The following is a 23,448-nucleotide window of genomic DNA, read 5'->3' on the forward strand; positions in this document are numbered from 1 at the left end:
AGGTATTATGTTAAAACAGCATCTCCTCTAATGCTCACAGTGGCCCTAGGAGGGAGGTACTATCAAGAACTCTTTTGTAGATGTTTACGTGGAGGCTCCAAGAAATGTGGCTTGCTCAAGGTCACAGAGCTGGTGAGCAGCAGAGCAGGATTCTTCCTGGCTCCAGAGGCTGAGTTCCTGACTACCAGTCCCTCATATGGCCATTTATCTATCTATCTATGTATCTATCTATCTATCCATCCATCCATCCATCCATCTATCTACCTACCTACCTACCTACCTATCTACCTATGTTTATTTATTTATAAATGTTTATTTATTTTGAGAGAGAGAGAGAGAGAGAGAGAGAGCACACACAGGGGAGGGGCAGAAGGAGAGGGAGAGAGAGAACCAAAGCAGGCTCTGTGCCGTCAGTGCACAGCCTGACATGGGGCTTGATCCCGTGAACTGTGAGATCATGACCTAAGCTGAAATCAAGAGTCAGGTGTTTAACCGAACTAGCCACCCAAGTGCCCCCAGATGACCTTTTTAATGTGGGCTTCTTTTCAGGCCCCACAAGGAATGGTCCCTCATGGACTACATTGATGATCTTGAAGGAGGAAGATGTGTAAGGAGCTGAGTGCACTCAGCCTAATGTAAAGCCTGCTTCCGGGTCCATTTGGGAACCTGTGTTTTGGCAAGACAAGGTAGAGGGTGAACTGAGCATGCTGCTGCCCTTTTTAAACATTTTTTACTTTGGGGTGCCTGGGTGGCTCAGTTGGTTAAGCATCCAACTTTGACTCAGGTCATGATCTCACAGTTCATGGGTTCGAGCCTGGCGTCAGGCTCTGTGCTGATAGCTCAGAGCCTTCGGATTCTGTGTCTCCCTCTCTCGCCTCTCTCCTGCTCACGCTCTGTCTCTCTCTCTCTCTCTCTCTCTCAAAGATAAATAAACATTATTTATTGTTTATTTATATAAAAATATAAAATATAAAAAAACCATCTTTTATTTTGTGTGTGAGAGAGAGGGCACAAGCAAGGGGAATGGCAGAAGGAGAGGAGAGAGAGAATCCCAAGCAGGCTCTATACTGTCAGCATGGAGCCTGATGCAGGGCTTGATCTCATGAATCGTGAGATCATGACCTGTATGCTACCCTTTTTGATAGCAGATCCTGCAGGCTGAGGGTGTAGAGAACAAGGGGAAAAGGTAGGGGGAAGTGGGAGCCTGCCAGGATGTTAGAAGCGGGGCATGCAGAAGTCCTGCAGAAGCTGATAGCGGTGTAAATGAGGTCCTTTACTGGAGCATGGCATTGGGAGAGGAAATAATTACTAGTAATAATAATAATAAGAGATAACAACAGTGTTGGTGATAGCAGTTGCTACTGTGTTCTTACTGTGCAGGTGGCTCTTTGCTATACATTTTGCATGATTTCCTCGTTCCTCACAACCCCATCCCATAGACACTGATGTCATCATCCCCATTTTATGGTCACAAGATTCAGAGAGAGTTAGCAGTGTGGCTGCTAACCCTGTGGGCAAATGACTATAGGGGCTCCAATGCAGGCCTGCTGGAGTGCATGTTCTCAACCACCGTGTCTCTGGTCTGGAAGGAACCCTTGGCTTACTAAAATGTTGGCAGAGGGGGTGCCTGGTTGGCTCAGTGGGTAGAGCATGTGACCCTTGATCTTGGGGGTTGTGAATTCGAGTCCCATGTTGGGTGTAGAGATTATTTAAAAAAAAAAAAAAAAGAGGGGCGCCTGGGTGGCGCAGTCGGTGAAGCGTCCAACTTCAGCGAGGTCACGATCTCACGGTCTGTGAGTTCGAGCCCCGCGTCAGGCTCTGGGCTGATGGCTCAGAGCCTGGAGCCTGTTTCAGATTCTGTGTCTCCCTCTCTCTCTGCCCCTCCCCCGTTCATGCTCTGTCTCTCTCTGTCCCAAAAATAAATAAACGTTGAAAAAAAAAAAAAAAGAAATCTTTAAAAAAAATAAAATTTTTGAGGGGAAGGAAAAAAAAAAAAAAAGGAGGGAGCCAAACCATAAGAGACTCTTAAAAACTGAGAATAAACTGAGGGTTGATGGGGGGTGGGAGGGAGGGGAAAGTGGGTGATGGGCATTGAGGAGGGCACCTGTTGGGATGAGTCCTGACTGTTGTATGGAATCCAATTTGACAATAAATTTCATATTAAAAAAAAATAAATTTTGGCAGAAAAAATAATTAAAATGCAGAATGATGTGGGGATAGGGAGGCTTTCCTAAATAAAGAGAATATAAAGAAAATAAAGCACATTCTACAAAACAAGGTTTTAATTTAATTTATTCTTTTTATTTATAAACTCCCCCCCTTTTTTTCCCCCCAGAACTGAACCAGGAGCTGAGCCAGAGCATTTGTGTTTAGGGAAAGAAATGAGTTTCTGAAATTATTTCTTTAAAAATAATTGTTTGCAGTCACTCTTGTGTGCCAATTGCAGACACTGGGGGTTTGGGAGTAGGTGCAATAAACTGAGAAGGCTTGATTTTTGGGCATGGTTTCACTGATGGATTTGAATGCAGTGGAGCCTCTTTATTAAAGAGTAAAAATCACCCTTATGTTATTAAAATGCAGATTCCTGAGTCCCATCTCCAGGGTTGGTGATTCAGTGGGTCAGTGAGTAGACTTCAGAAATCTGCATTTTTATGTGTTAAACATTTTTTTTTCTTTTTTTCTAAAAGTTTTTATTTTGAGAGCTAGAGCACATGGTGAGGAGGGCGGAGGGTCAGAGAGAGAGAGAGAGAGAGAGAGAGAGAGGGAGAGAGAGAGAGAATCCCAAGCAGGTTCCATGCTGTCAGCACAGAGCTGGACGTGGGCTCAATCTCAAGAACCGTGAGATCATGACATGAGCCAAAATCAAGAGTCGGACACTTAACCGACTGAGCTGCCCTGGTGTCCCTAAATTTTTTTCTTCTGATGAGAACTTTTAGGGTTTACTCTCAGCAACTTTCAAATATGTAATAAAATATTGTTAATTATAGTCCATGCTGTATGTTACATCCTCATGAGTTATTTATTTTATAACTGGAAGTTTGTACCTATTGATCCCCATTGCCCATTTTGCCCACTTCCACCCCCTGTCTTTGGTAACCACCAAGCTGTTCTTTGTATCTGGAGTTGGTTTTTTGTTTTTTAGGTTTCACATATAAGTGAGATCATATAGTACTTGTCTTTCTCTCTCTGACGTATTTCACTCTAGGTCCATCCATGAGTCACAAATGGCAAGATTTCTTTCCTTTTCATGGCTGAGTTATATCCCATTATATTCACGTATATATCACATTTTCTTTATCCGTTCATCCATTGATGGGCATTTACGTTGTTTTCTTACCTTGGCTATTATAAACAATACTGCAGCAAACATGTGAATATATATATCTTTTTGAGTTAATGTTTTTGTTTTCTTTGGATAGCAATTCCACTTCTGGGTATTTGAGTCATATGGTAGTTCTATTTTTAAGTCTTTGAGGAGCTTCCATACTGTTTTCCATAGTGGTTGCACTAATTCACATTCCCACCAACAGTACACAAGGGTTTCTTTTTCTCCATTTCCTTGCCATCACTTGTTATTTCTTGTCTTTTTGATAGTAGCCATCCTAGCAAGTCTGAGGTAATATCTCATTGTGGCTTCAGTTTGCATCTCCCTGATGATTAATGATGTTGAGCGTCTTTTGGTATAATTGTTGGCCATTTGTATGTCTTCCCTGGAAAATATCTATTCAGATCTTCTGCCTGTATTTTAATCAGATTTTTTAAACTGTTGAATTGTATGGGTTTTTTATAGATCTTGGATATGAATCCCTTATCAGATATATGATTTGGAAATATTTTTTCCCATTCAGTAGGTTGCCTTTTCATTTTGTTGGTGGTTTCCTTTGCTGTATGGAAACTTTTTAGTTTGAGGTATTCCCATTTGTTGTTTTTGTTGCTTTTGCTGTTAGTGTCAGATTCAAAAAGTCATTGCCAAGAGCTATGTTAAGGGGCTTATGGCCTATGTTTTCTTCTAGGAGTTTTATGTTTTCAGATTTTACATTCAAGTCTTCAACCCATTTTAAGTTAGTTTTTGTGTATGATATGAGATAGGGGTCCAGTTTGATTCTTTTGCATGTGGCCATCCAGTTTTCCAAACACTATTTGTTGACAAGACTGTCGTTTCCCCACTGTGTATTCTTGGCTCCTTTGTTGTAAATTAATTGCCCATATGCGCGTGGGTTTATTTCTGGACTCTCTATTGGCTTCCGTTGATCTATGTGTTTGTTTTTATGTCAATGCCATACTGTTTTGATTACTACACTTTTGTAATATAGTAGTATAATCAGAGACCATGATACCTCCAGCTTTGTTCTTCTTCCTCAAGATTGCTTTGGGTATTCTTGGTCTTTTGTAGTTCCATATAAATTTTAGGATAGTTTGTTCTATTTCTGTGAAAACTGCCTTTGGAATTTTGATAGGGATTGCATTGTATCTGTAGATTGCTTTGGGTAATATGGACATTTTTAAAAAAATTTTTTTTAATGTTTATTTGTTTTTGAGACAGAGAGAGACAGAGCGTGAACGGGGGAGGGTCAGAGAGAGGGAGACACAGAATCTGAAACAGGCTCCAGGCTCCGAGCTGTCAGCACAGAGCCCGACGCGGGGCTCGAACTCACGGACCGCGAGATCATGACCTGAGCCGAAGTCGGCCGCTTAACTGACTGAGCCACCCAGGCACCCCAAGGAAATTTTAATAACATTCTTCCAATCCATGAACACAGAATATCTTGCCAGTTATTTGTGTCTTCAATTCATTAGTGTCTTATAATTTTCAGTGTATAGGTCTTGGTTAAATTTATTCTGAGATATTTTATTTTTGACGCAATTATAAGTGGGATTTTCATAATTTCTCTTTCTGATTATTCATTATTAGTGCATAGAAACCCAACAGATTTTTGCATGCTGATTCTGTATCCTGCAACTTTACTGAATTTGTTTATTCTGATGGTTTTTTGGTGGATTGCTTAGGGTTTTCTATATATAATATGTTATCTGCAAATAGTGGCAGTTTTACTTCTTCTTTCCCAATTTGGATGCCTTTTACTTCCTCTTGCCTAATTGCTCTTGCTAGGGCTTCCAGTACTGTGTTGAATAAAAGAGGTGAGAGTGGGCATCCTTGTCCTGTTCCTGATCTTAGAGGAAAAGTTTTCAGCCTTTCACCATGGAGTATGATGTTAGCTGTGGGCTTATCATATATGGCCTTTATTATGCTGAGGTATGTTCCCCTGTATCTACTTTGTTGAGAGTTTTTAATCATTAATGAGTGTTGAATTTTGTCAGATGCTTTTTCTGCATTGTTGAGATGATCTGATTTTTATCCCTCATTTTGTTGATATAGTGTAAGAAATGTACATTAAAAAAAGATTTTAGTATAATATGACTTCACTCATATGAGGACTTTAAGATACAAAACAGATGAACATAAGGGAAGGGAAGCAAAAATAATATAAAAACAGGGAGGGGGACAAAACATAAGAGACTCTTAAATATGGAGAACAGACAGAGGGTTGCTAGAGGGGTTGTGGGAGGGGGATGGGCTAAATGGGTAAAGGGCTTAAGAAATCTACTCTTGAAATCATTGTTGCACCATGTGCTAACTAACTTGGATGTAAATTATAAAAAATAAATTATTAGATTAAAAAAAAGATTTTAGGGGTGCCTGTGTGGCTTAGTTGGTTAAGCCTCCAGTTCTTGATTTTGGCTCAGGTCATGATTTTGCAGTTTGTGAGATTGAGCCCCGTGAGATCTGACAGCGCAGAGCCTGCTCGGGATTCTCTGTCTCTGTCTGCCCCTCCCCTACTTGTGCATGCACACATGCTTTCTCGAAATAAATAAACTTTTAAAAAAATAAATAAGATTTTATTTTTGAGTTAAATTTATCCTCAACATGGGGCTCAAACTTACAACCCTGAGGTCAAGAGTCTCACGCTCTATCCACTGAGCCAGCCAGGCACCCCTGAGATCTGCATTTTTGAAATGGTATTTTTACAGGTATTCCTCTGACCATTCTTTAGAAATGTTGGATTAGGAAAAGAAGACTGCAAAGGAGAAAAACAACAGAATTATAAAAATTATTGAGTCCAGAAAGGGTCAAGAAAGGAGAGAAAAAGAAATAGAACAGGTAGGAAAAATAGAAGACATAGAAGAAGATGCTAAAATTAAGTCTAAATACATAGGTTATATTAATTGCAAAAAGAAAAAAATCAACTATATGTTGTTTAAAGAAACAGTATAAATTTAAGTTGAAAGTAGAAGAATGGAATAAGATGTACCTGTGAATACTTAAAAAACCTGTGGGATGCCTGGGTGGCTCAGTCGGTTGAACCTCTGACTCTTGATTTTGGCTCAGGTCTGTAGGATTGAGCCCCGTGTCAGGCTCTGTGCTGAGCATGGAGCCTGCTTAAGATTCTCTCTCTCTTCCTCTGCCCCTCTTCCCCACTCGTGTTCTTTCACTCAAATAAAATTAAAGATTTTAAGAAAATCTGTGGCTATACTATGAGGCATGAGTCCAAATACATTTTAAAGAAAATGAAGACAAGACTGTGTGTAGCAATAGTTTTCATACAAAGAGGAAACAGAGGCACAGAGCAGGGAGGGGATGGTCACAGACTGAGTCCAAAGCAGAGCAAACAGTGATGGCCTGAATCTTCCTGCTGCTTCTATACAGGTTTGCACGTGTGGATGACTTGGTGATTCACTTCTCCTGGGTGGGACTTCTCCCCTGGTACCTGCAGCTATGGTCGAGGATTTTAGTCTGATATAGAGTTCCCAGAGATTGAAGAGGAAGCAGCCCATTGGGTACAGTGACCTCCAAATGCTCCAACAGTCCACCTGGTGGGCTGAGCTGGTACAAGTAGGGTGGGGAAGGGTATCAAAGAGCCTTGAGCCCACTTGAACCTACCGACTGGGAGTATGTTTGGTTGAACAGATCAAATCAGCACGTGGACATTGAATCCCTAACTGCATAGTATCCTGCAAGACTGTGAGTGGACGGTGTACTAATAGTCATGGTGTTTGCCTTCAGGCAAAACTTCAGGGAGCTCACAATCTAGACAGGGAGGAGTTTACTCTAACTGAAATAAATATTTTGGAAATCAGCCAGACACTGAGAGCTTATCTGGCTGATTCTGACCAGCTGCCATTTTGGCTGTGGCCTGAGCACTTCAGACCTGGGCACGGAGGGCTAATGATGCCTATATGTGCATGGTGGTACAAATAACAGTTACAAGTAACGGTGGTTAGTATGTTCTGCCACTTCCCCTGTTTCAAATAGCACCTCTGTCACATATTCATCATCCTAACTCTTACCCTCTTTTTCTTCTCCGTACTTAATACCAGTTGCTATTCTAATATATGTCTGTTTGCTTCTGATCTGTTGTCCCATCTAGAGTGTAAGTCCATGTGGGCAAGAACTTTGTTTTGTTCCTTCTGTCCCCAGTGCCTAGAATGGTGCCTGGCACTGTGGAAGGAAAAATGACCTTGAGAGTTGGCTTGTGCCGGGTGCTCTGCTAAGCCTTTTATGTACATGATCTCATTTTATCCCAACGACTTTTGAGGTAGCTACCCCAAAAACGAGGAAACAGAGATCAGCAAGATTGAGAAAATGACCCAAGGTTGTATAATCTATTAAGTGGCGGAGCCTGAATTTGAATCCTGGTCTGACTAACTATGGAACTCAACTGTTCCTTTTCTCTGCTTTTCTTCGGCAGGGTCTGGGGACATGGCCCGAAGGGCTCTCAAGCTTGCTTCATGGACCGGCATGGCTCTTGCTGCCTCTGGCTTCTTCCTCTACAGCAACAAGTACTTGGATCCTAATGACTTTGGTGCTGTCAGGGTGGGCAGAGCAGTTGCAACGGTAGGTTTTTCTTATTGTCAGGGTGGCAGAGGAACTGCTGTATTACCTGCAGGTGTTTGTACATGTAACAGATATACATGCCAGCCACACGTGTGGAGCTGCATGTGTGCCCTTCCTTGTGCAAAGCTCCCTCTGCACAGTAGCACAGGCATGGGTGTGCGCCCTCAGGCACCTATATTCCTGTACGCCCAACCTCTGTCATACTAAGCCGAAATAGAATGGGATTGCACAGGGTCTCTGTTCTGCAGCTTTGACATGTTAGATTCTGTATGTAATTTTAGAGACAGACCTGGACCGGTGCTCCTCAGCAAATGTATGTGGAAAGACTTTCCAGCCTTGATTAAACTCTACCAGAAAACTTGACTTTCTCTTCAGTGTGCTAGTGTGAGTGGTTCCTGATGCAGGGCTCATACTCAGAACATCTGGGTCTTGGAAAACTTTGGGGCTCCCCTCCAACCCTCAATCTAATCTGAGGGGTCCTGGGTGGCTCAATCAGTTGAATGTCTAACTTTGGCTCAGGTCATGATCTAATGATTTGTGAGTTTGAGCCCTGCATCGGGCTCACTACTGTCCTCACAAAGCCCACTTTGGATCTTCTGTCCCTCCCCACTTCTTTGCCCCTCCCCTACTCACACACTCTCTCAAAAATAGATACACATTAAAAAAAAAGAGCATCTTAGTTGAATATTTCACCATTAGAAGTTTTCTCCAGTGGCTCAGGAACATCCTCCCTGTTGAATCATGTCCTCCTAACTCTGCTGAAAGGAGCTCTTCCAAACATGCATGTATAACTGCCCCATTTGTGGGTCATTTGCCACATGCTTTGTGCTTTCTTGCCTCCTCTGTCTGCTGCAGGATGAACTCATCCTTTCTTCCCCTTGGCATAGATATACTCTGTGTGCTGTCTGTTTGGGTTGTTGTCTGATCATTTCCTTAATACTCAGTGTTGTGAAGTCTTCTCCCTAGCTAGTCATAGAATCTAATGGACAAATAGATAAATAGATAGGCCATAGAGTATGAAATGATTCCTGAGTGTTTATCAAGTGCTTTTTGGGGGTCCAGTGTGGTCTTTACAGGCTTTGAGAGGTAGAAATGAACCGTCCTACCCACACCCAGCTTTGAAGGAGCTGATGGTTGAGGAGTGCTCATGTAAATGGGTCAAAAAGCAATGGATTTGTTTTAAAGCCATGGATCGGATCAAGATGTGTGATTCAGGTGACCACTGCTACGGGACCTCAGACAGAAGAGTGAGACCCGTAGGCCGGGAGTCAGTATGAGTGCCCTAGGGGAAGCAGGCTTTGATGGAACCTTAGGGATTTGAATATACTTGACCCTTAACAACAGGTTAGGGTACTGACACCCATGCAGTCAAAAATCCATGTATAACTTTTGACTCCCCCAGAGCTTAACCACTAATAGCCTACTGTTGACCGGAAGTCTTACAGATAACATGAAGAGTCGATTAACACATTGTATGTCATATGTATTATATACTGTATTCTTATAATAAAGTAATCTAGAAAAAAATGTTATTAAGAAAATCATAAGGAAAGAGTGCCTGGGTGGCTCAGTTGATAAAGCGTCTGACTCAGCTCAGGCCACGATCTCATGGTTCATGGGTTTGAGCCCCATGTCGGGCTCTCTGCTGTCAGTGCAGGGCCCGTTTCGAATCCTCTGTCTCCCTCTCTCTCTGCCTCTCCCCCCACCTCTCTCGCACATGGGTACGCTCTCTCTCAAAAATAAATAAACGTTAAAAAAAAAACCCGTAAAGAACATACATTTACAGTACCATACGGTAATTTACCGGTAAAACCCCATGTGTAAGTGGGCCCGCGCAGTTCAAACCCATGTTGTTCAAGGGCCAGCTGTAGCTGGGAATGAGGGAAGAAGGCATTTACCAGTGATTTATAAACCAGCCACTAGGCTGTGCATTCTTTGAAGGCCAGGGCTCTGGTCTTGATCGGCCTTGTGCTTTGTTCAGTGACCAACTCTTGTTCGTGGTTGGCGCTCAACACATTTATATCGAGTGGAATAAAGCTTTGGGAGTGTAGACAAGGGAGCAGACTCCTCTAGGTATCAGCCTTGTAAGCCTCTTACCTTCCAGGGGCCTCAGTTGCTCAGTTCTAAAAAGAAAGGGTTGGCCTAGGTAATCCTCAAGCCTCCTCCATGTCTGAGATATCTGGAAGCCTGTAATTTCCTGATTTCACCAAGAACATGGGGACTTCTCCTAGACTTTTGGCCAAGGGACCCAGAATCAAAACTTAGGCTGTTAGAGGGGCGCCTGGGTGGCGCAGTCGGTTAAGCATCCGACTTCAGCCAGGTCACGATCTCGCGGTCCATGAGTTCGAGCCCCGCGTCAGGCTCTGGGCTGATGGCTCAGAGCCTGGAGCCTGTTTCCGATTCTGTGTCTCCCTCTCTCTCTGCCCCTCCCCCGTTCATGCTCTGTCTCTCTCTGTCCCAAAAATAAATAAAAAACATAAAACAAAAAAAAACAAAAAAAAACAAAAAAACTTAGGCTGTTAGAGCAAACATAAATGTAAAACGATGTTTACTTGTGGTAATACGTTTATCCAACAGCATTCGTTCAACTAGTCTTTACTGAGCATTTACCTGTGTATCTGGCACTGTAAAAAGGGGCTGGGGATGCAGTGATGAGCAGGAAGGACAAGCCTCTGTGTTTATAGAGCTGAAATTCTAGCAAAGAGGAGATAGTCCACCTACCAGGAAACAAATGAGTGAGGTAATTTCGGATAGGATAATTTTGTTATGATGAATATTGAGAGTTCCTGGTGGGTGGGGCAGCCTTCAATTAGGGCTCTCTGCAGAGGTGGCATTTGTGCAGACTGACAGGAGGAAGCCGGCCAGGCTAAGATCTGGGGGCAGAGCATCGCAGCGGAGGGGTTGTCTACTTCTCTAGACACACTGCCTCTGTCAGGGGCCGGCAGCTGCGGGACCGGGTGGATGAGCAATATTGAATGTCCAGGTGCTAAGCCTCTCTTTTCCTTGGTTCACAGACAGCTGTCATCAGTTATGACTATCTCACTTCCTTGAGGAGTGTCCCCTATGGTTCAGAGGAGTACTTGCAGCTTCTATCCAAGGTAAGGAACCACGGGCCCAGCTGAGCCAGGCCAAGACTGGGTGGTAAGTCGTGAAGTACCTGCCAAGCCAGCGAGCTTTCTGTGTGGAGCTGAAGGGGGGCAGGGGCTGTGCGAGGATCGAGGCTGGAGGCTTGGAGGCAAGGAGCAGAGGATCTTTCCTCATTGGAGGTGTTTTTGTGCTGATGGGCCAGGCTACCAGGCTGACATCAAGCTGGATCCTGTGATACTGAGGTTATTAATCTACAAGGCACTGTTGGGGAGGCTGGTGTATGTTTCTGGGGAGCACAAGGTGTCTGGGATGACTCAGGAGGGATGAAGGCTCTGTTCCTGAGATAACTCAGTTGGCTTCTGAAGTGCTTTGTCAGGCAAAACCCAGTTGAAAGAGGTTAATTGCTTTCCTGTCCTCTCAAGGCTACACTGGGGCTTCCTGTTAGGCCTCTGAGTGGAGCTGTTGACCCCACTCCCTGTCTCCTCACTTGGAACAGTCAGTTGATTTTGATGCTACAATGAGATGAGTTGGGGCATCACACAAGAGGGCATTTTTTTGGATGTGAGTTGAGTTTGGGGTCAAGTGTAGATACTTTTGGTTCCTCCAGAGAGAGGTTTGTGATAGATCTGTATGTCTTTGCTCAGCCTGCAATGCCCTTGGCCCCTTAGAAAATCTCTAGTCATCCTTCTGGTCTCAGCTCAAATACCTCTCCTCCGTGACACTTTTCCTTCTCAATCATTCCTGGTGGATGGGGTAATTAATTTTAAAGTTTTTATTTAAACTTTTCATTATACAAATTCCAACCATTAACAAGAGTAGAGAGAATAGTATAATGAACCCTATGGAACTATCATCCAACTTCAGACATTATCAACATTTTGTCAATCTTGTGTCATCTACTCTCTATTCATTCATTTATTTTTGCTGAAATATTTAAATTTTTAAAAATATTTATTTGTGAGAGAGAGACAGAGAATGAGTGGAGGAGGGCCAGAGAGAGAGGGAGACACAGAATTTGAAGCAGACTCCAGGGTCTGAGCTGTCAGCACAGAGTCTGATGCGGGTCTCGAACTCCTGAACTGTGACATCATGACCTGAGCCAAAGTAGGATGCTTAACGATTCAGCCATCCAGGAGCCCCTTTGCTCAAATATTTAAAAGCAAATCTTAGGCATTATATTATTTCATCTGTAACTACTTCACTTTATATCTCTAATAGATAAGTACCTTAAAAAAACTATGATACCATACTCCTAATTAACAAAATTAATAATATGTCCTTAATTTCTTTTTTTAATTAAAAAAATTTTTTAATGTCTATTTTTTGAGAGAGAGAGACAGAATGTCAGTGGAGGAGGGGCAGAGAGAGAGAGGGAGGCACAGAATCTGAAGCAGTTCTAGGCTGTGTCAGCACAGAGCCCGACGCTGGGCTTGAACTCATGAACTACATGATCATTACCTGAGCCAAAGTTGGCGCTTAACGACTGAGCCACCCAGGAGCCCCTGTCCTTAATAATTTCTAATATCTAGAGTATACTCAAATATCCCTGGTCCCCAAAATGTTTTGTTTTTTTTTTAAAGTTGGTTCATTGCAATCTGGATCCAAATGAAGTGGCATATATTGCATTAGGAAACAGCAACCAAAATCTTCTCCAATCTATAATATCTCTCTTTCCTCCTCCCCCTCCTTTTTTGAGCTATTTGCTTATTGAAGAAAGCAGATCATTTGTCCTGTAGAATTTTGCATATTCAGGATTTGGCTGATTGCGTCCTCAAAGTGTTGTTTAATGGGAACTAGATTCACCTGGCATGCGATTCCAAGTTTGAACATAGAAACATTTGAACATAGAAAATGATCCTCCTCCTGCTGTTCTTCACATAGCTAGTTTTCCTGCCTGGGAGTGATGATCATCTTGTCCTGTGTATCCTTCCAGAGAGATCTTCCTGTTTGAATTTAATCATTCTGTCGCCTTTATTCCTATGAAAGATGATAATTGGTTACATGTCTCTCACTTTAGGATATAGATTCTTTTAGGCCAGGGATTGGCTCATCTTTTCCATATTTTCTACTTCTAGAGATGATGCCTAGGACTGAGTTGACTTAATATCTGTTTCAGGCTGCACCCTGCTAGCTCCTTCCTTGGGAGAGGACCTAGAAAGGGTGCTAGGTTTGTATTTGGAAGACCTGAGTTTGTGCTCTGTCTTTGGGATGGTCATTTAGCCTTTGGAGCTGCCATTTTCCTTTCTGTAGACTGCAGTTGGCTGTGCCACATATTGCAGATTATATAGATATCTGAGAGGGTGCGTTGTGAAATGTAAATGTACAGCAGGTTTCAAAAGTAAGTCCGATGTCTACTGGGAGATGTTCTCCCATGAGGACAGAGACTTGGTCTGTCTGTGTATCTCCATGTCTGTAGCACCTACAGCAGTACCTCAGACACGGTAGGTCCTGAATAAAGGTTTGTTGAACAAATGAATGAGCGAAATGTTAGTTTGTATTGGAAAATCTCAAAGCCCTCCATTTCTGGGACTTAATGCCAAACTTCTGCTTTTCCTGGCCCCTCTTTCTCCATCTAACCAGTGCTCCGGGCCTTGGGGCCCCCAGAGTGACATTCTGCACAGAGGCCAGGCCGAGACACAGGGGCAAGTGCTCTGCAGAGGAACAGGGGATGGGTGATGTGCAGACAGTTGCCCTCACGTGTAAATCATCTGAAAGACAGTGGTGGCGCAGCTCCTGGAGAAGCTGACGACTTTGGGTGTTGCAGGAAGGAAGGTGCAGTGTGATATTTGACAAGAGGGCAGCATGTGGTAGTTGGCACCGATAACAGGGGTGCAGACTGGTTCCTGGGAGTTGTGCCTGGGAAGGGGAGCTGGCTGGCACTAAAGAGCACGAGTAAATACTGCAGGAGTGTGTTCTTCCATTGGAACACTTATCTGTTCTCGTCTTCGTGACTGATAAAAGAATGAGTGAAGGGTAAAACATAATTATCTCACCTGTCAAGCCAGTGTCCCCAGGTCCCGGAGTATGCTAGAGCCAAGAGACGGTGACTTAGAGAAGCACTTTCAAGGTTGGCGCTCATCTGGCTGGTATCTCAGTGACTCAGCTTCACATCAGGAGGGGGTAGGAGTCAAAGTGAAGTAGTGTTTTTTAGGGACTCAGTGGCACTTTGCTGGGCAGCTGAGGGGGTGTGGCAAAGCCCCAGGGCTTTGGAGAACCAGCCTCTCGGTGTCCAGGATGCTTATAAACAGAGATGACAGGTGTGAACCAGTATGTCCACAAGGCAGAAAGAAGTCACAGCTGGTATGGATGTCCAGACTGGACTGGAGGAGGCAGGATTGCGTTGATTCTGACCAAGGGGTTGGGTGTGGTAGACATACATTAAATTTTCAGTTCAAGAGCCATTCTTGTTTTGGGAAGTAGCATCCAAAACTTCTTTTGGGGAGCCACTCATGTTTCATGTAGTCACCATGAGGTTTGAGTGAGGCTCACCCCATCCTCAGCTCCAAGAGGGGGTACTTGACTTAGGTCATCTATAGAGTCCATTCCTCTGGTCCTAGAGATTGGTTCAAGGACGGGGATTTGAACCAGTATTGGTCAGTGAACATCAGGTCCAGGACTTTTGAGGGTATTCCCCACAGGACACTGCCTTTTCTGCTGTATTAGCTGTGGGTATAGGATGTTGACTCGAGCTGCTGGAAGCCATTTTGCCACCATGAGGGGAAAACCTGTCTGTGAATGAAGTCAGTATTGTGGAGAGAAGTAGTCATTTGAGTCCCTAGATCTTGGTGAGCCTGCAATAGACTTTCTAGTTATATGTGCCAGGAAATTCTTTTTTTTGCTCCAGATGGTTTGAGATCAGTTTTCTGTTACTTACAATCAAATGAATCCTGATACACTGGGGATTCTTGGAGAAGCATGCTGGATTTTTTTTTTAAGTTTATTCATTTATTTTGAGAGAAACAGAGAGAGAGTGCAAGCAAGGGAGGAGCAGAGTGAGAAGAGGACATAGGATCCAAAGTGGGCAGAGAGCTTGATGCGGGGCTTGAACTCGTGAACCATGAGATCATGACCTGAGCTAAAGTCAGGTGCTTAACTGACTGAGCCACCCAGGCACCGCATAAGAAGCATGCTGGATCTTGAAACACAGTTAAGGTTTTGATCACAAAAGGTCTGGTAATTCAAAGAAAGAAATGAAATAGAAATTCCAAGGTCTAAATAGGGTGAGGAGAGGTTTGCATTGTGCAGAGTAGTATTTGAGCCATTTTGGCCCTGGAGCCAGGTTCTTAGGCTCATGATCTGCCACCAAGCACCTGTACTTCCCTGTCTGTAAAGTGGGGGCCGTGACCTTTGCCTCAGCTAAATTTGTAAGAGGTGAGAAGCTTTATTTAATTAAATACTGTGGATTATTTAATCTAGCCAGAGAGGAGATCAAAGTGCACAAAGGTTGCCTCAGCGACTCCTTATCGTTTTGATGAACAAATTAATGATTTCCTATTTTCCTTATTTCTCCATTTGTTAATTGGCATTCTTTTGTGAGCCATCCCTTCTCCTTCAGTTGTTTAATTATTATTATTTTTTATTTTTATTTTTTTTTAATTTTTTTTTTTTCAATGTTTTTTATTTATTTTTGGGACAGAGAGACACAGAGCATGAACGGGGGAGGGGCAGAGAGAGAGTGAGACACAGAATTGGAAACAGGCTCCAGGCTCCGAGCTGTCAGCACAGAGCCCGACGCGGGGCTCGAACTCACAGACGCGAGATCGTGACCTGGCTGAAGTCGGCCGCTCAACCGACTGCGCCACCCAGGCGCCCCAGTTGTTTAATTATTTTTGTCACTGTGAACTCATGGATATTTATTTTATTCTACAGGTACCAATCCAAAGCAATCATCAGTTCATTGTTCCAGTTATTCTAATTTTGGTCATTAGGAGCTCTTTCAGGTTGATTTCCTGTGTCCTTTTGTATGTCTCAATTCTTTACTGAGCACTATCTTATCTTTTTTTTCTTTTTTTAATTTACATCCAAGTTAGTTAGCATATAGTGCAACAATGATTTCAGGAGTAGATTTCCTTATTGTCCCTTACCCATTTACCCCATCCCCCCCTTCCACAACCCTCCTGTAACCCTCTGTTTGTTCTCCATATTTAAGAGTCTCTTATGTTTTGTCCCTGTTTTTATATTATTTTTGCTTCTCTTGCCTTGTGTTCATCTTTTCTGTGTCTTAAAGTCCTCATGAGTGAAGTCCTATGATATTTGTCTTTCTCTAATTTCACTTAGCATAATACCCTCTAGTTCCATCCACGTTGTTGCGAATGGCAAGATTTCATTCTTTTTGATTGCCGAGTAATACTCCATTGTATATATTTACCACATCTTCTTTATTCATGCATCCATCGATGGACATTTGGGCTCTTTCCCTACTTTGGCTATTGTTAATAGTGAGCACTATCCTATCTTTCTAAGCCCCAGACTCCTCTTGTATTTTCCTTGCCCCAGCCCCAGCCCCAGGATCAATCACTTCTCCAAAGAGCCCTGGCTCCTTTTTTTGGAGAATGGTATTTAGAAACCAAGATGTTGGTGCTAGGTCTGTGTTTTGCTCCCAGAGTGCCATTGTTTCTAGGCCCTCCCAGAAGACAGGGCTAGGAAATATATGTATGTGTACTTACTCATGCATACACACACTCATCTATTAAAAAACCATGAGTTCATACTGATATCTCCAATTTCAATCTAACATCATAGAGTTTATTTTAACTTTCTCCCATTCCTTATGTGTAACTTCTCTGACAGAAACCTGCCTCTTATTATCTATAATATATTCATGTACACTTGTTCAACCCTAATATACCCTAAGACAGTTAAGACTCCCGAGGTATATCAGAGCAGAGAGAGTGGCCCAAGCTAGGTGAGATTGAATGAGTTAAGCGAGTATTTGAGCTGGGTTTGGAAAGGGGGTAGGGTTAAAACATGTAACACTGTGGACAGGTGATTTTGGCTGAGGTTGATGGGTAAAATTTTGGGGATTGTCTATAAGAAACAGAGATTAGTTCAATGTTACTGGGGACTAGGGTATGGGTGAGTGAAGGGGCATAGTGGCAAAGAGAATTAGAGCTAGGTCACAGAGGGACGAGAGGCCAAGTTTTATACCAGATGTAGTAGGGAGCTATGGCAAGTTCTTGGGTAAAATATTTTAAGCCTTCAGGGAATAAGAATGCTTAAAGTCATCAGTCACTGAATATTTTTTTGTGTTTCTGCACTATAGACAATGAGTAGAAGCATGTGAGCCGGAGGGTGGGGGGAGACCAGGGGGAGAGAGAGGGAGGTATAGGGAAAGAGTGAGATCACAGGTGGTGCATCTTTCTTTGTTAATCAGAGTCCTAATGTAGGAGGGACCTCAGCTGCTGCTGTGACTGGGAAGTTTTTTTTTAGCCGAATCCAATTTCTTGTTTCTGAGTAGGTCACTGGGCTTCTGTTGTATCAGATGCTTCAGGTCAGCAGTGTGTGTGTGTGTCATATTAATTGTTCTAGTACTTACGACTTGGGCCGGAGGAGGTAACAATTAATACTCTTTTCCTCTTTGTCTGAGAAGCAAAACCAAGGAGATGCAGGTCTCTGCCAGGAAGAGCTCAAAATGTTGGCTTTATTACTGATAAATGCTGGGCTGGAGCCTGTGTCTTGGGTCTGTGAGCAAGTAGGTTTGTTGAACTTTCACTCCTGAATTTGATAGACTTGCCACGCAGGCACATTCGTGACAGGACAAGCCTCTCACATGGGAGCCTGCCTCTTAGGGCAGGGAAGGTCTGAGTATCAGTGTCCTGCGGGTGTGTACAGATCCCAAAAAGGGAGGGGAGTGGAAGGGGTGGACTGAGCATGAAATGTTTCCTTTCCCCAACTCACCATTCTGATTGCTGATTCGTCCTACCACGGGGAGTGAGAGGGAGAAGAGAGGTCAAGAGCAGTACACCCCTAGTGGGGCTCCTATATAACTTAGAGATAGGAGGTTCACCAGCAGTCCTTACCTGCAGATAAGAGATTGCTGTAAGAACCTTTTGTGTCCATTAAATTCTGCTAACATTTATACCTGACCTTGTTTAGGGACACGGCAGCTTTGGGCTTGGGTGTGGGATAACAATTTCAACATTACTGAAATCTGCATTTAGAGGGAAGGATCATATGTTGTCAGCTTTTAGAACCATGGCATGTGGTAGGGTGTTTTGGGGGAAAAGGATACTGATGAGAGGAGTGGAGTAAGGGGCTTAGGTGGGGGGATAACTCTATTTATAATTATGTCATTGACCTTCAGAAAGATATTTTCAGCACGAGTTAGCTCAGGCCTCTGATGTACAGACAGAACTGAAGGTCTAGAGGCATGATAGGATTTCTTTAAGTGCCCCCCCTCCCCTGACCCTGCAGTTTTGTGGCAGATCTTGGGCTTGGACTTGGACATCTAGATCTTGCCTGATCTCATGTTCTTTGCACTTTAACACCTGGTCATCTCCCTGTTTATCCATTTGCAACCTGGGGGAAAGCACCAAGTTGGATAGAAAGTGTAACCAAAGTTGCCTGTGCAGCCACTCTTGCCAACCAGCTGCTGCTGCTGAGTTGCTTCTCCCCTGGCTCCATTCCCCTGGTGTGAGCCCTGAGGCTGTGGTCCTGCTGGGATGGGTTTGGAAACACAGAAGAGGAGGAAGAAGGGCCATAGAACCTCCTCCTGGGAATTCCTTTTTTTTTTTTTTTTAAGTTTATTTATTTTTGAGAGAGACAGAGATAGTGTGATTAGGGGAAGAGCAGAGGGAGAGAGAGAGAGAGAGAGTCCCAAGTAGGCTCTGCCCTATCAGCATAGAGCTCCATGCAGGGCTGGAAGTCACGAAACCATGAGATCATGACTTGAGCTGAAATCAAGAGTCAGATGCTTAACTGACTGAGCCACCCAGGTGCACCGGGAATTCCTTTTTGTATTTAATCAACCAACCAAAGAGTTAATTCAACAAATATTTGGAATTTGCATTTCCTAGTGGAGGGAGGTATAGACCCTCCAAAGGAATCTGTAGATGCTAGCTCCTTGCTTTGGGAAAGGGTTTCAACTCGTAAGCTATGGAACAACTGCCAGTTTTGAGGATAAGTGTGCTACCAGCTTAGTGAAGGTATGATGACTCAAGAAGTGTTTTAAAGATCTTGTTGCCCAGCAGGGGGAACTGTAGCAGTGTCTGGCTCTTCAGGCATATTCTCTGAAACCTGGGGACTGTCCTGGCCAAAGCAGGACATGTCTTCACCGTTCTTCTAGCCATCTGTTTCAACAAACCTTAACTGAGCCTGCTCTGTGCCAGGGCTTGCATGAGGCTCAGCCTCAGAAGATGTAAAGGGAAATAAGACTTGACCTCTGCCCTCCAGTTGCTCACAGTCCAGTGGGGGAAGCAGGGATGAAATCACCAGTTGCAGAAGGATCGATTTGTCTTCATTCCAGCTTTGGCTCCTGACAGCAGCTAACTTCCAGCCAAGGAGTGGGGGTGGGGAGGGTAAGAGCCTTGCATGGGAGGGGCTCCTAACCCATCTTGGGGCGTGAGGGTGGAGTGCATACCTAGGAAGGCCTCCTCTGGTGTAGTGGTATCTACTTGGGCCACTGTTCCTCTGTGTGTGCACGGTAAACCTGGTGTGGAAGCTTTTGGTGAGTTTTCATGTACTCTGTCCCTAAGACCCCCTTTTGCTGCTTTCATTTCTCATCCAGGAACATTTGTCAGAAAGTCTTCTATACAGAAGAGGAGGAGAGAAATGGAATCCTTGCTGTCTTGGTGACTGGCTTTCTCAGAGTTTGTGATAATTTTTGCAGGAGCATGAGCTGCATTTAATTTGCTCTGCTTGGGTCATCTAAGGACCAGGCCTGTGGAACAGGGAGCCAGAGTCTGAAATGGCAGCCAGTGCCTCCTTTTTAGCTTTCTGTGTACCCAGACCTTTCTGAGTACTGCATTGCAAACCTGCAGAACTTTCTGCAGTGGCCCTGATTCGGGAAGAGTTCCACAGAAGTAGGAACTGGGACCTAGGCATGGTCTGGGGAGAGATGTGGCGGGTCTCCTTCTGTCCTTGGGGACCCTGGAGGGAAATGTGGCTTGACTTGGGCTTCTCCCTGGAGGTTGCACTCGCTGTGCGGTGGCTTCTCTGTAGTTCTCAGACAAGGCGTGCAAATGTCAAGTTGTCTTCTTGATTGCTCTAGACTTATCAGCAACCTATGGACCTGCATACCCCTTGTATTTTTAAAAGCATGTGAAATGTATGAGACCTAAGGAAAGGTATAGAAAATAATTTAGTGGTCACTCGTATACTCACTGCATAATTTCAGAAACAATCCTTACCCATACAATTTTAGCCTCCTGGGTACTACGCTGATTCCAGCCTTCCTCCTACAAAAGCAGAAGCAAGCACTATTTTGAATTCATTGGTTGGCCTTCCTTTGTACTTCTTTGTAACCAACTATTCATGTATTTATATGATATTTTTCATCCTGTTGACTTTTTCCTTTACTTGGTTTTGTTCTAAGGAAAATTACAGGCTTGATAGACTAGCTGTCTCTTTTTTGGGGGTCTGCATATGCAAATAAGAAGTGCCCTGGGTACCACCTGAAATTGCTGCTTATACTGTCTTTGTGCACGCTATCGCTGGTGCCAGGTCACCCCTTGAAGAAGCAGGCTGCCGCATCTGTAGCAGATGCTGGGCCAGACTCTGGCTTGCACCCATCCTTGCCTCGGTCTTTCCCCTGCTGGGTGTCGTCACTCTGTCCAGCTCTTCTCTTGTCTTAGCTCACCCTATTTATCTCCTGAGGCTGATTCAGACTTGAAGCTGCCTGATAGGATGGTATTTGCTGCTGCTCAGAAACCGTGATCTCTTTCCAGAGGCCACAGCTGAAATGAAATAAAATAAGCCCTTGTGTTTCTGGTGATGGGATGCCATTGCCATGTGCTGGGCATCTCTCTGTACTGGTCAGCACAATTAATGGCATTAGCCAGTTCCTCGTTTGCCTTACACAGGCTGCCTGGGCACACAGGGCTGGCTTCTTCCTGCCACAGACTTGATCACCACTTGCCCCTGCTTCCTGGTTCTTGTTGGGGGGTGGAGGAGGCCAGAGTGCCCTGCTTCTCAGGGATAGTGCTATGTTAAGGTTAGCCTACATCAAATGGGGCAGGAGCTGGAGGAACCCCAGCTGGAGAAACTGCCCTTGTCCATCTCAGACTCCATCTCAGACTCCATCTCAGACTCCATCTCAGACTCCATCTCAGACTCCATCTCAGACTCCATCTCAGACTAGCTGTGCTGGGCTTCTCATTACTTTATTGCTTTCCCCACTGAAAACCTCACACCGTTGCCTTTCCTGCCCTGGATTGGGTGATTCCACCACGACCCAGCTGTTTTCTACTTGTGCTGAACAGTGCTGGGGAACGGGGTAGTGCTGGGGAGTGGGATGATGCTACGTGATGAGAGATGCCATAAACTAGGACTTTCTTACTGCAAAGGTAATTTAGTACTGCAATGGGTTACCAGGGACAGCTGTGAAATCTGTATCTGGAAGGGCAGCTTTCCAGAAACAGAAGAGATTCTGTCTGTCTGTTATGGAGGTGGGAATGTGACAGCTCACTGGTGGTTTCTAACTTGTCACACGATCAGAGACCCCTGAGGGTCTTATAAAGTGCAGAGACCCCTGAGGGTCTTATAAAGGAGCCTTATAAAGTGCAGATTCCTAGACTCTGTACTCTAAAGATTTGTTTCCAGTGATTCTGGGGTGAGGCCTGGAAAGCTGTATTTTTAATGAGTTCCCCAGGCAGGCTTCTGATGTTAAGAACAAGTGTTTACATTGATTGAATCCTGTGGGAAAGGCACTGCACTAAGAGTTCTTTCTATATTATCTCCTTTAACTTCACGACAATCTGAGGTAGATACTATTGTCATCATCTCCATTTTACAGATGAAGAAACAGATTAAGTAATTTGTCCAAGGGTCTGTGGCTAGTAAGCAGGTGTATTAGCTTCCTGTAATTGCCATAACAAGTTATCACCAATTGGGTGGCCAGTGACAACAGAAATTTATTCTCTCACGGTTCTGGAAGCCAGAAGTCCAAAATCAAGGTGCTAGTGGGGCCGTATTCCTTCTGGTGGCTTCAGACACGCCTTGTGGCTGCATCACTCCAGTCTTTTCCTCTGTCTTCTCTTGCTTATGAGGACACTTGTCATGGGGTTTAGGGCCTATCTGGGCAATCCAGAGAGATCTCATCTCGAGATTCTCTGTAGTTACATCTACAGAGGTCCTTTTTTCTGAATAAGGTCATAATCACAAGTCCAGGGGGTTAGGACAAAGGCATATCTTCTGGAGTGCCACCATTCGACCCACTACAGCGTCTTCGATTTAGTCACAAATAGTGTGGCTCCCAAGCCTGTGTTTATAACTGTGTGACTCCTGGCTCTCTGATCTGGACTGGATGAGCTTCAAGGGTTCCTCCAGACCAGCAGCCAAGGCATGGGTTTCCTTATTGTGCAAGGGAGTTTGGGCTATTTGTCAAGTCTTGACAAACCAGTGCTTTCCTTGCCTTCTCTCCCTCCCCCTCAGCCCTCTACTGTTGTTCCTGAAACTCTTTGAGCTATTTATTCCTGACTCCGAAATTCTCACATCTTCATGTACTCAGGAGGTTAGGCCACAGGGGCTGTGAGGCCTAACTCCTACTGGCAGGGGTGGGATGCATTTCTCCTGCCTCAGCATCCACGTCTCCAAAATGGGAATTGCTAGAATAGCAGGGGTAGATGGAAGGCCGTGAAATAACTAATAAAGTTGGTGGAAGGCAGTCTGCAGCTATAAGGTTGATGGAGACGCTTGTTAACCACACTAATAATCTAAGAGCCTGTTCTTGATTTCCCCGCTTCTCACTGTCTTGGCCCCAAGCAGCTATTTTCTACCAAATTAAAATCCACTCAGCTCCCTTCCTGTCCCTGAATAAAAACTACCCTCAAAGCTCTTGCCTGTTACAGCAAGACTTTTTAATAGACTTTTCCTTGTAGAACTGTGAGACATATGTCCAATTAGCAGAATAACTTCACTTAAATATACAAATAAACTGTTGACTGATAATGGTGCGACATATGTGAGGCTAATTTAAGGCAACGTGTCTCGGAAGCTGGGGTACTGCCCCCTCCCTCACCCTCAGATCCCATGCCCCACACTCTGTAGGACGAAGAGGGATGTCTCCAGGCTCTGCCTGATCACAGTGCAGAGCACCTAAGCCACTCACTGTTCACACAGCCAATTACGTAGCAAATTTTAATTGAACACCTGCTATGGGCCAGGCACTGTGCGAGGTGCTAGGTATACGGTGGTCTATTCTTGAGGGGATAGGAGATATTTAACAGCGGTGGAACTCATGAGAACATCCTTTCCAGGAGGGCAGGTGTCTGTTCTGCTTGCTGCTGTATCTTCAGCACTTAAAACAGTGG

At 44.2% G+C, this 23,448-nt stretch overlaps 1 protein-coding gene across 6 annotated transcripts in view; it reads left to right on the top strand.

The window, feature by feature from the left end:
* The window catches only part of ADCK1 (aarF domain containing kinase 1), a 151,244-nt gene that overhangs the window by 34,145 nt on the left and 93,651 nt on the right, over positions 1–23,448 (top strand). For all 6 annotated transcript variants that reach the window (XM_058739852.1, XM_058739851.1, XM_058739855.1 and 3 more), the window contains exons 2-3: positions 7,749–7,894; positions 10,909–10,992. In XM_058739852.1, coding sequence (XP_058595835.1) covers positions 7,760–7,894; positions 10,909–10,992 — 219 coding nt within the window. In that variant the 5' untranslated portion in view covers positions 7,749–7,759. The remainder of the gene's footprint in view (positions 1–7,748; positions 7,895–10,908; positions 10,993–23,448) is intronic.

Source organism: Neofelis nebulosa, chromosome 7 (genome assembly GCF_028018385.1).
Source record: "Neofelis nebulosa isolate mNeoNeb1 chromosome 7, mNeoNeb1.pri, whole genome shotgun sequence".
Lineage (NCBI taxonomy): Eukaryota > Metazoa > Chordata > Mammalia > Carnivora > Felidae > Neofelis > Neofelis nebulosa.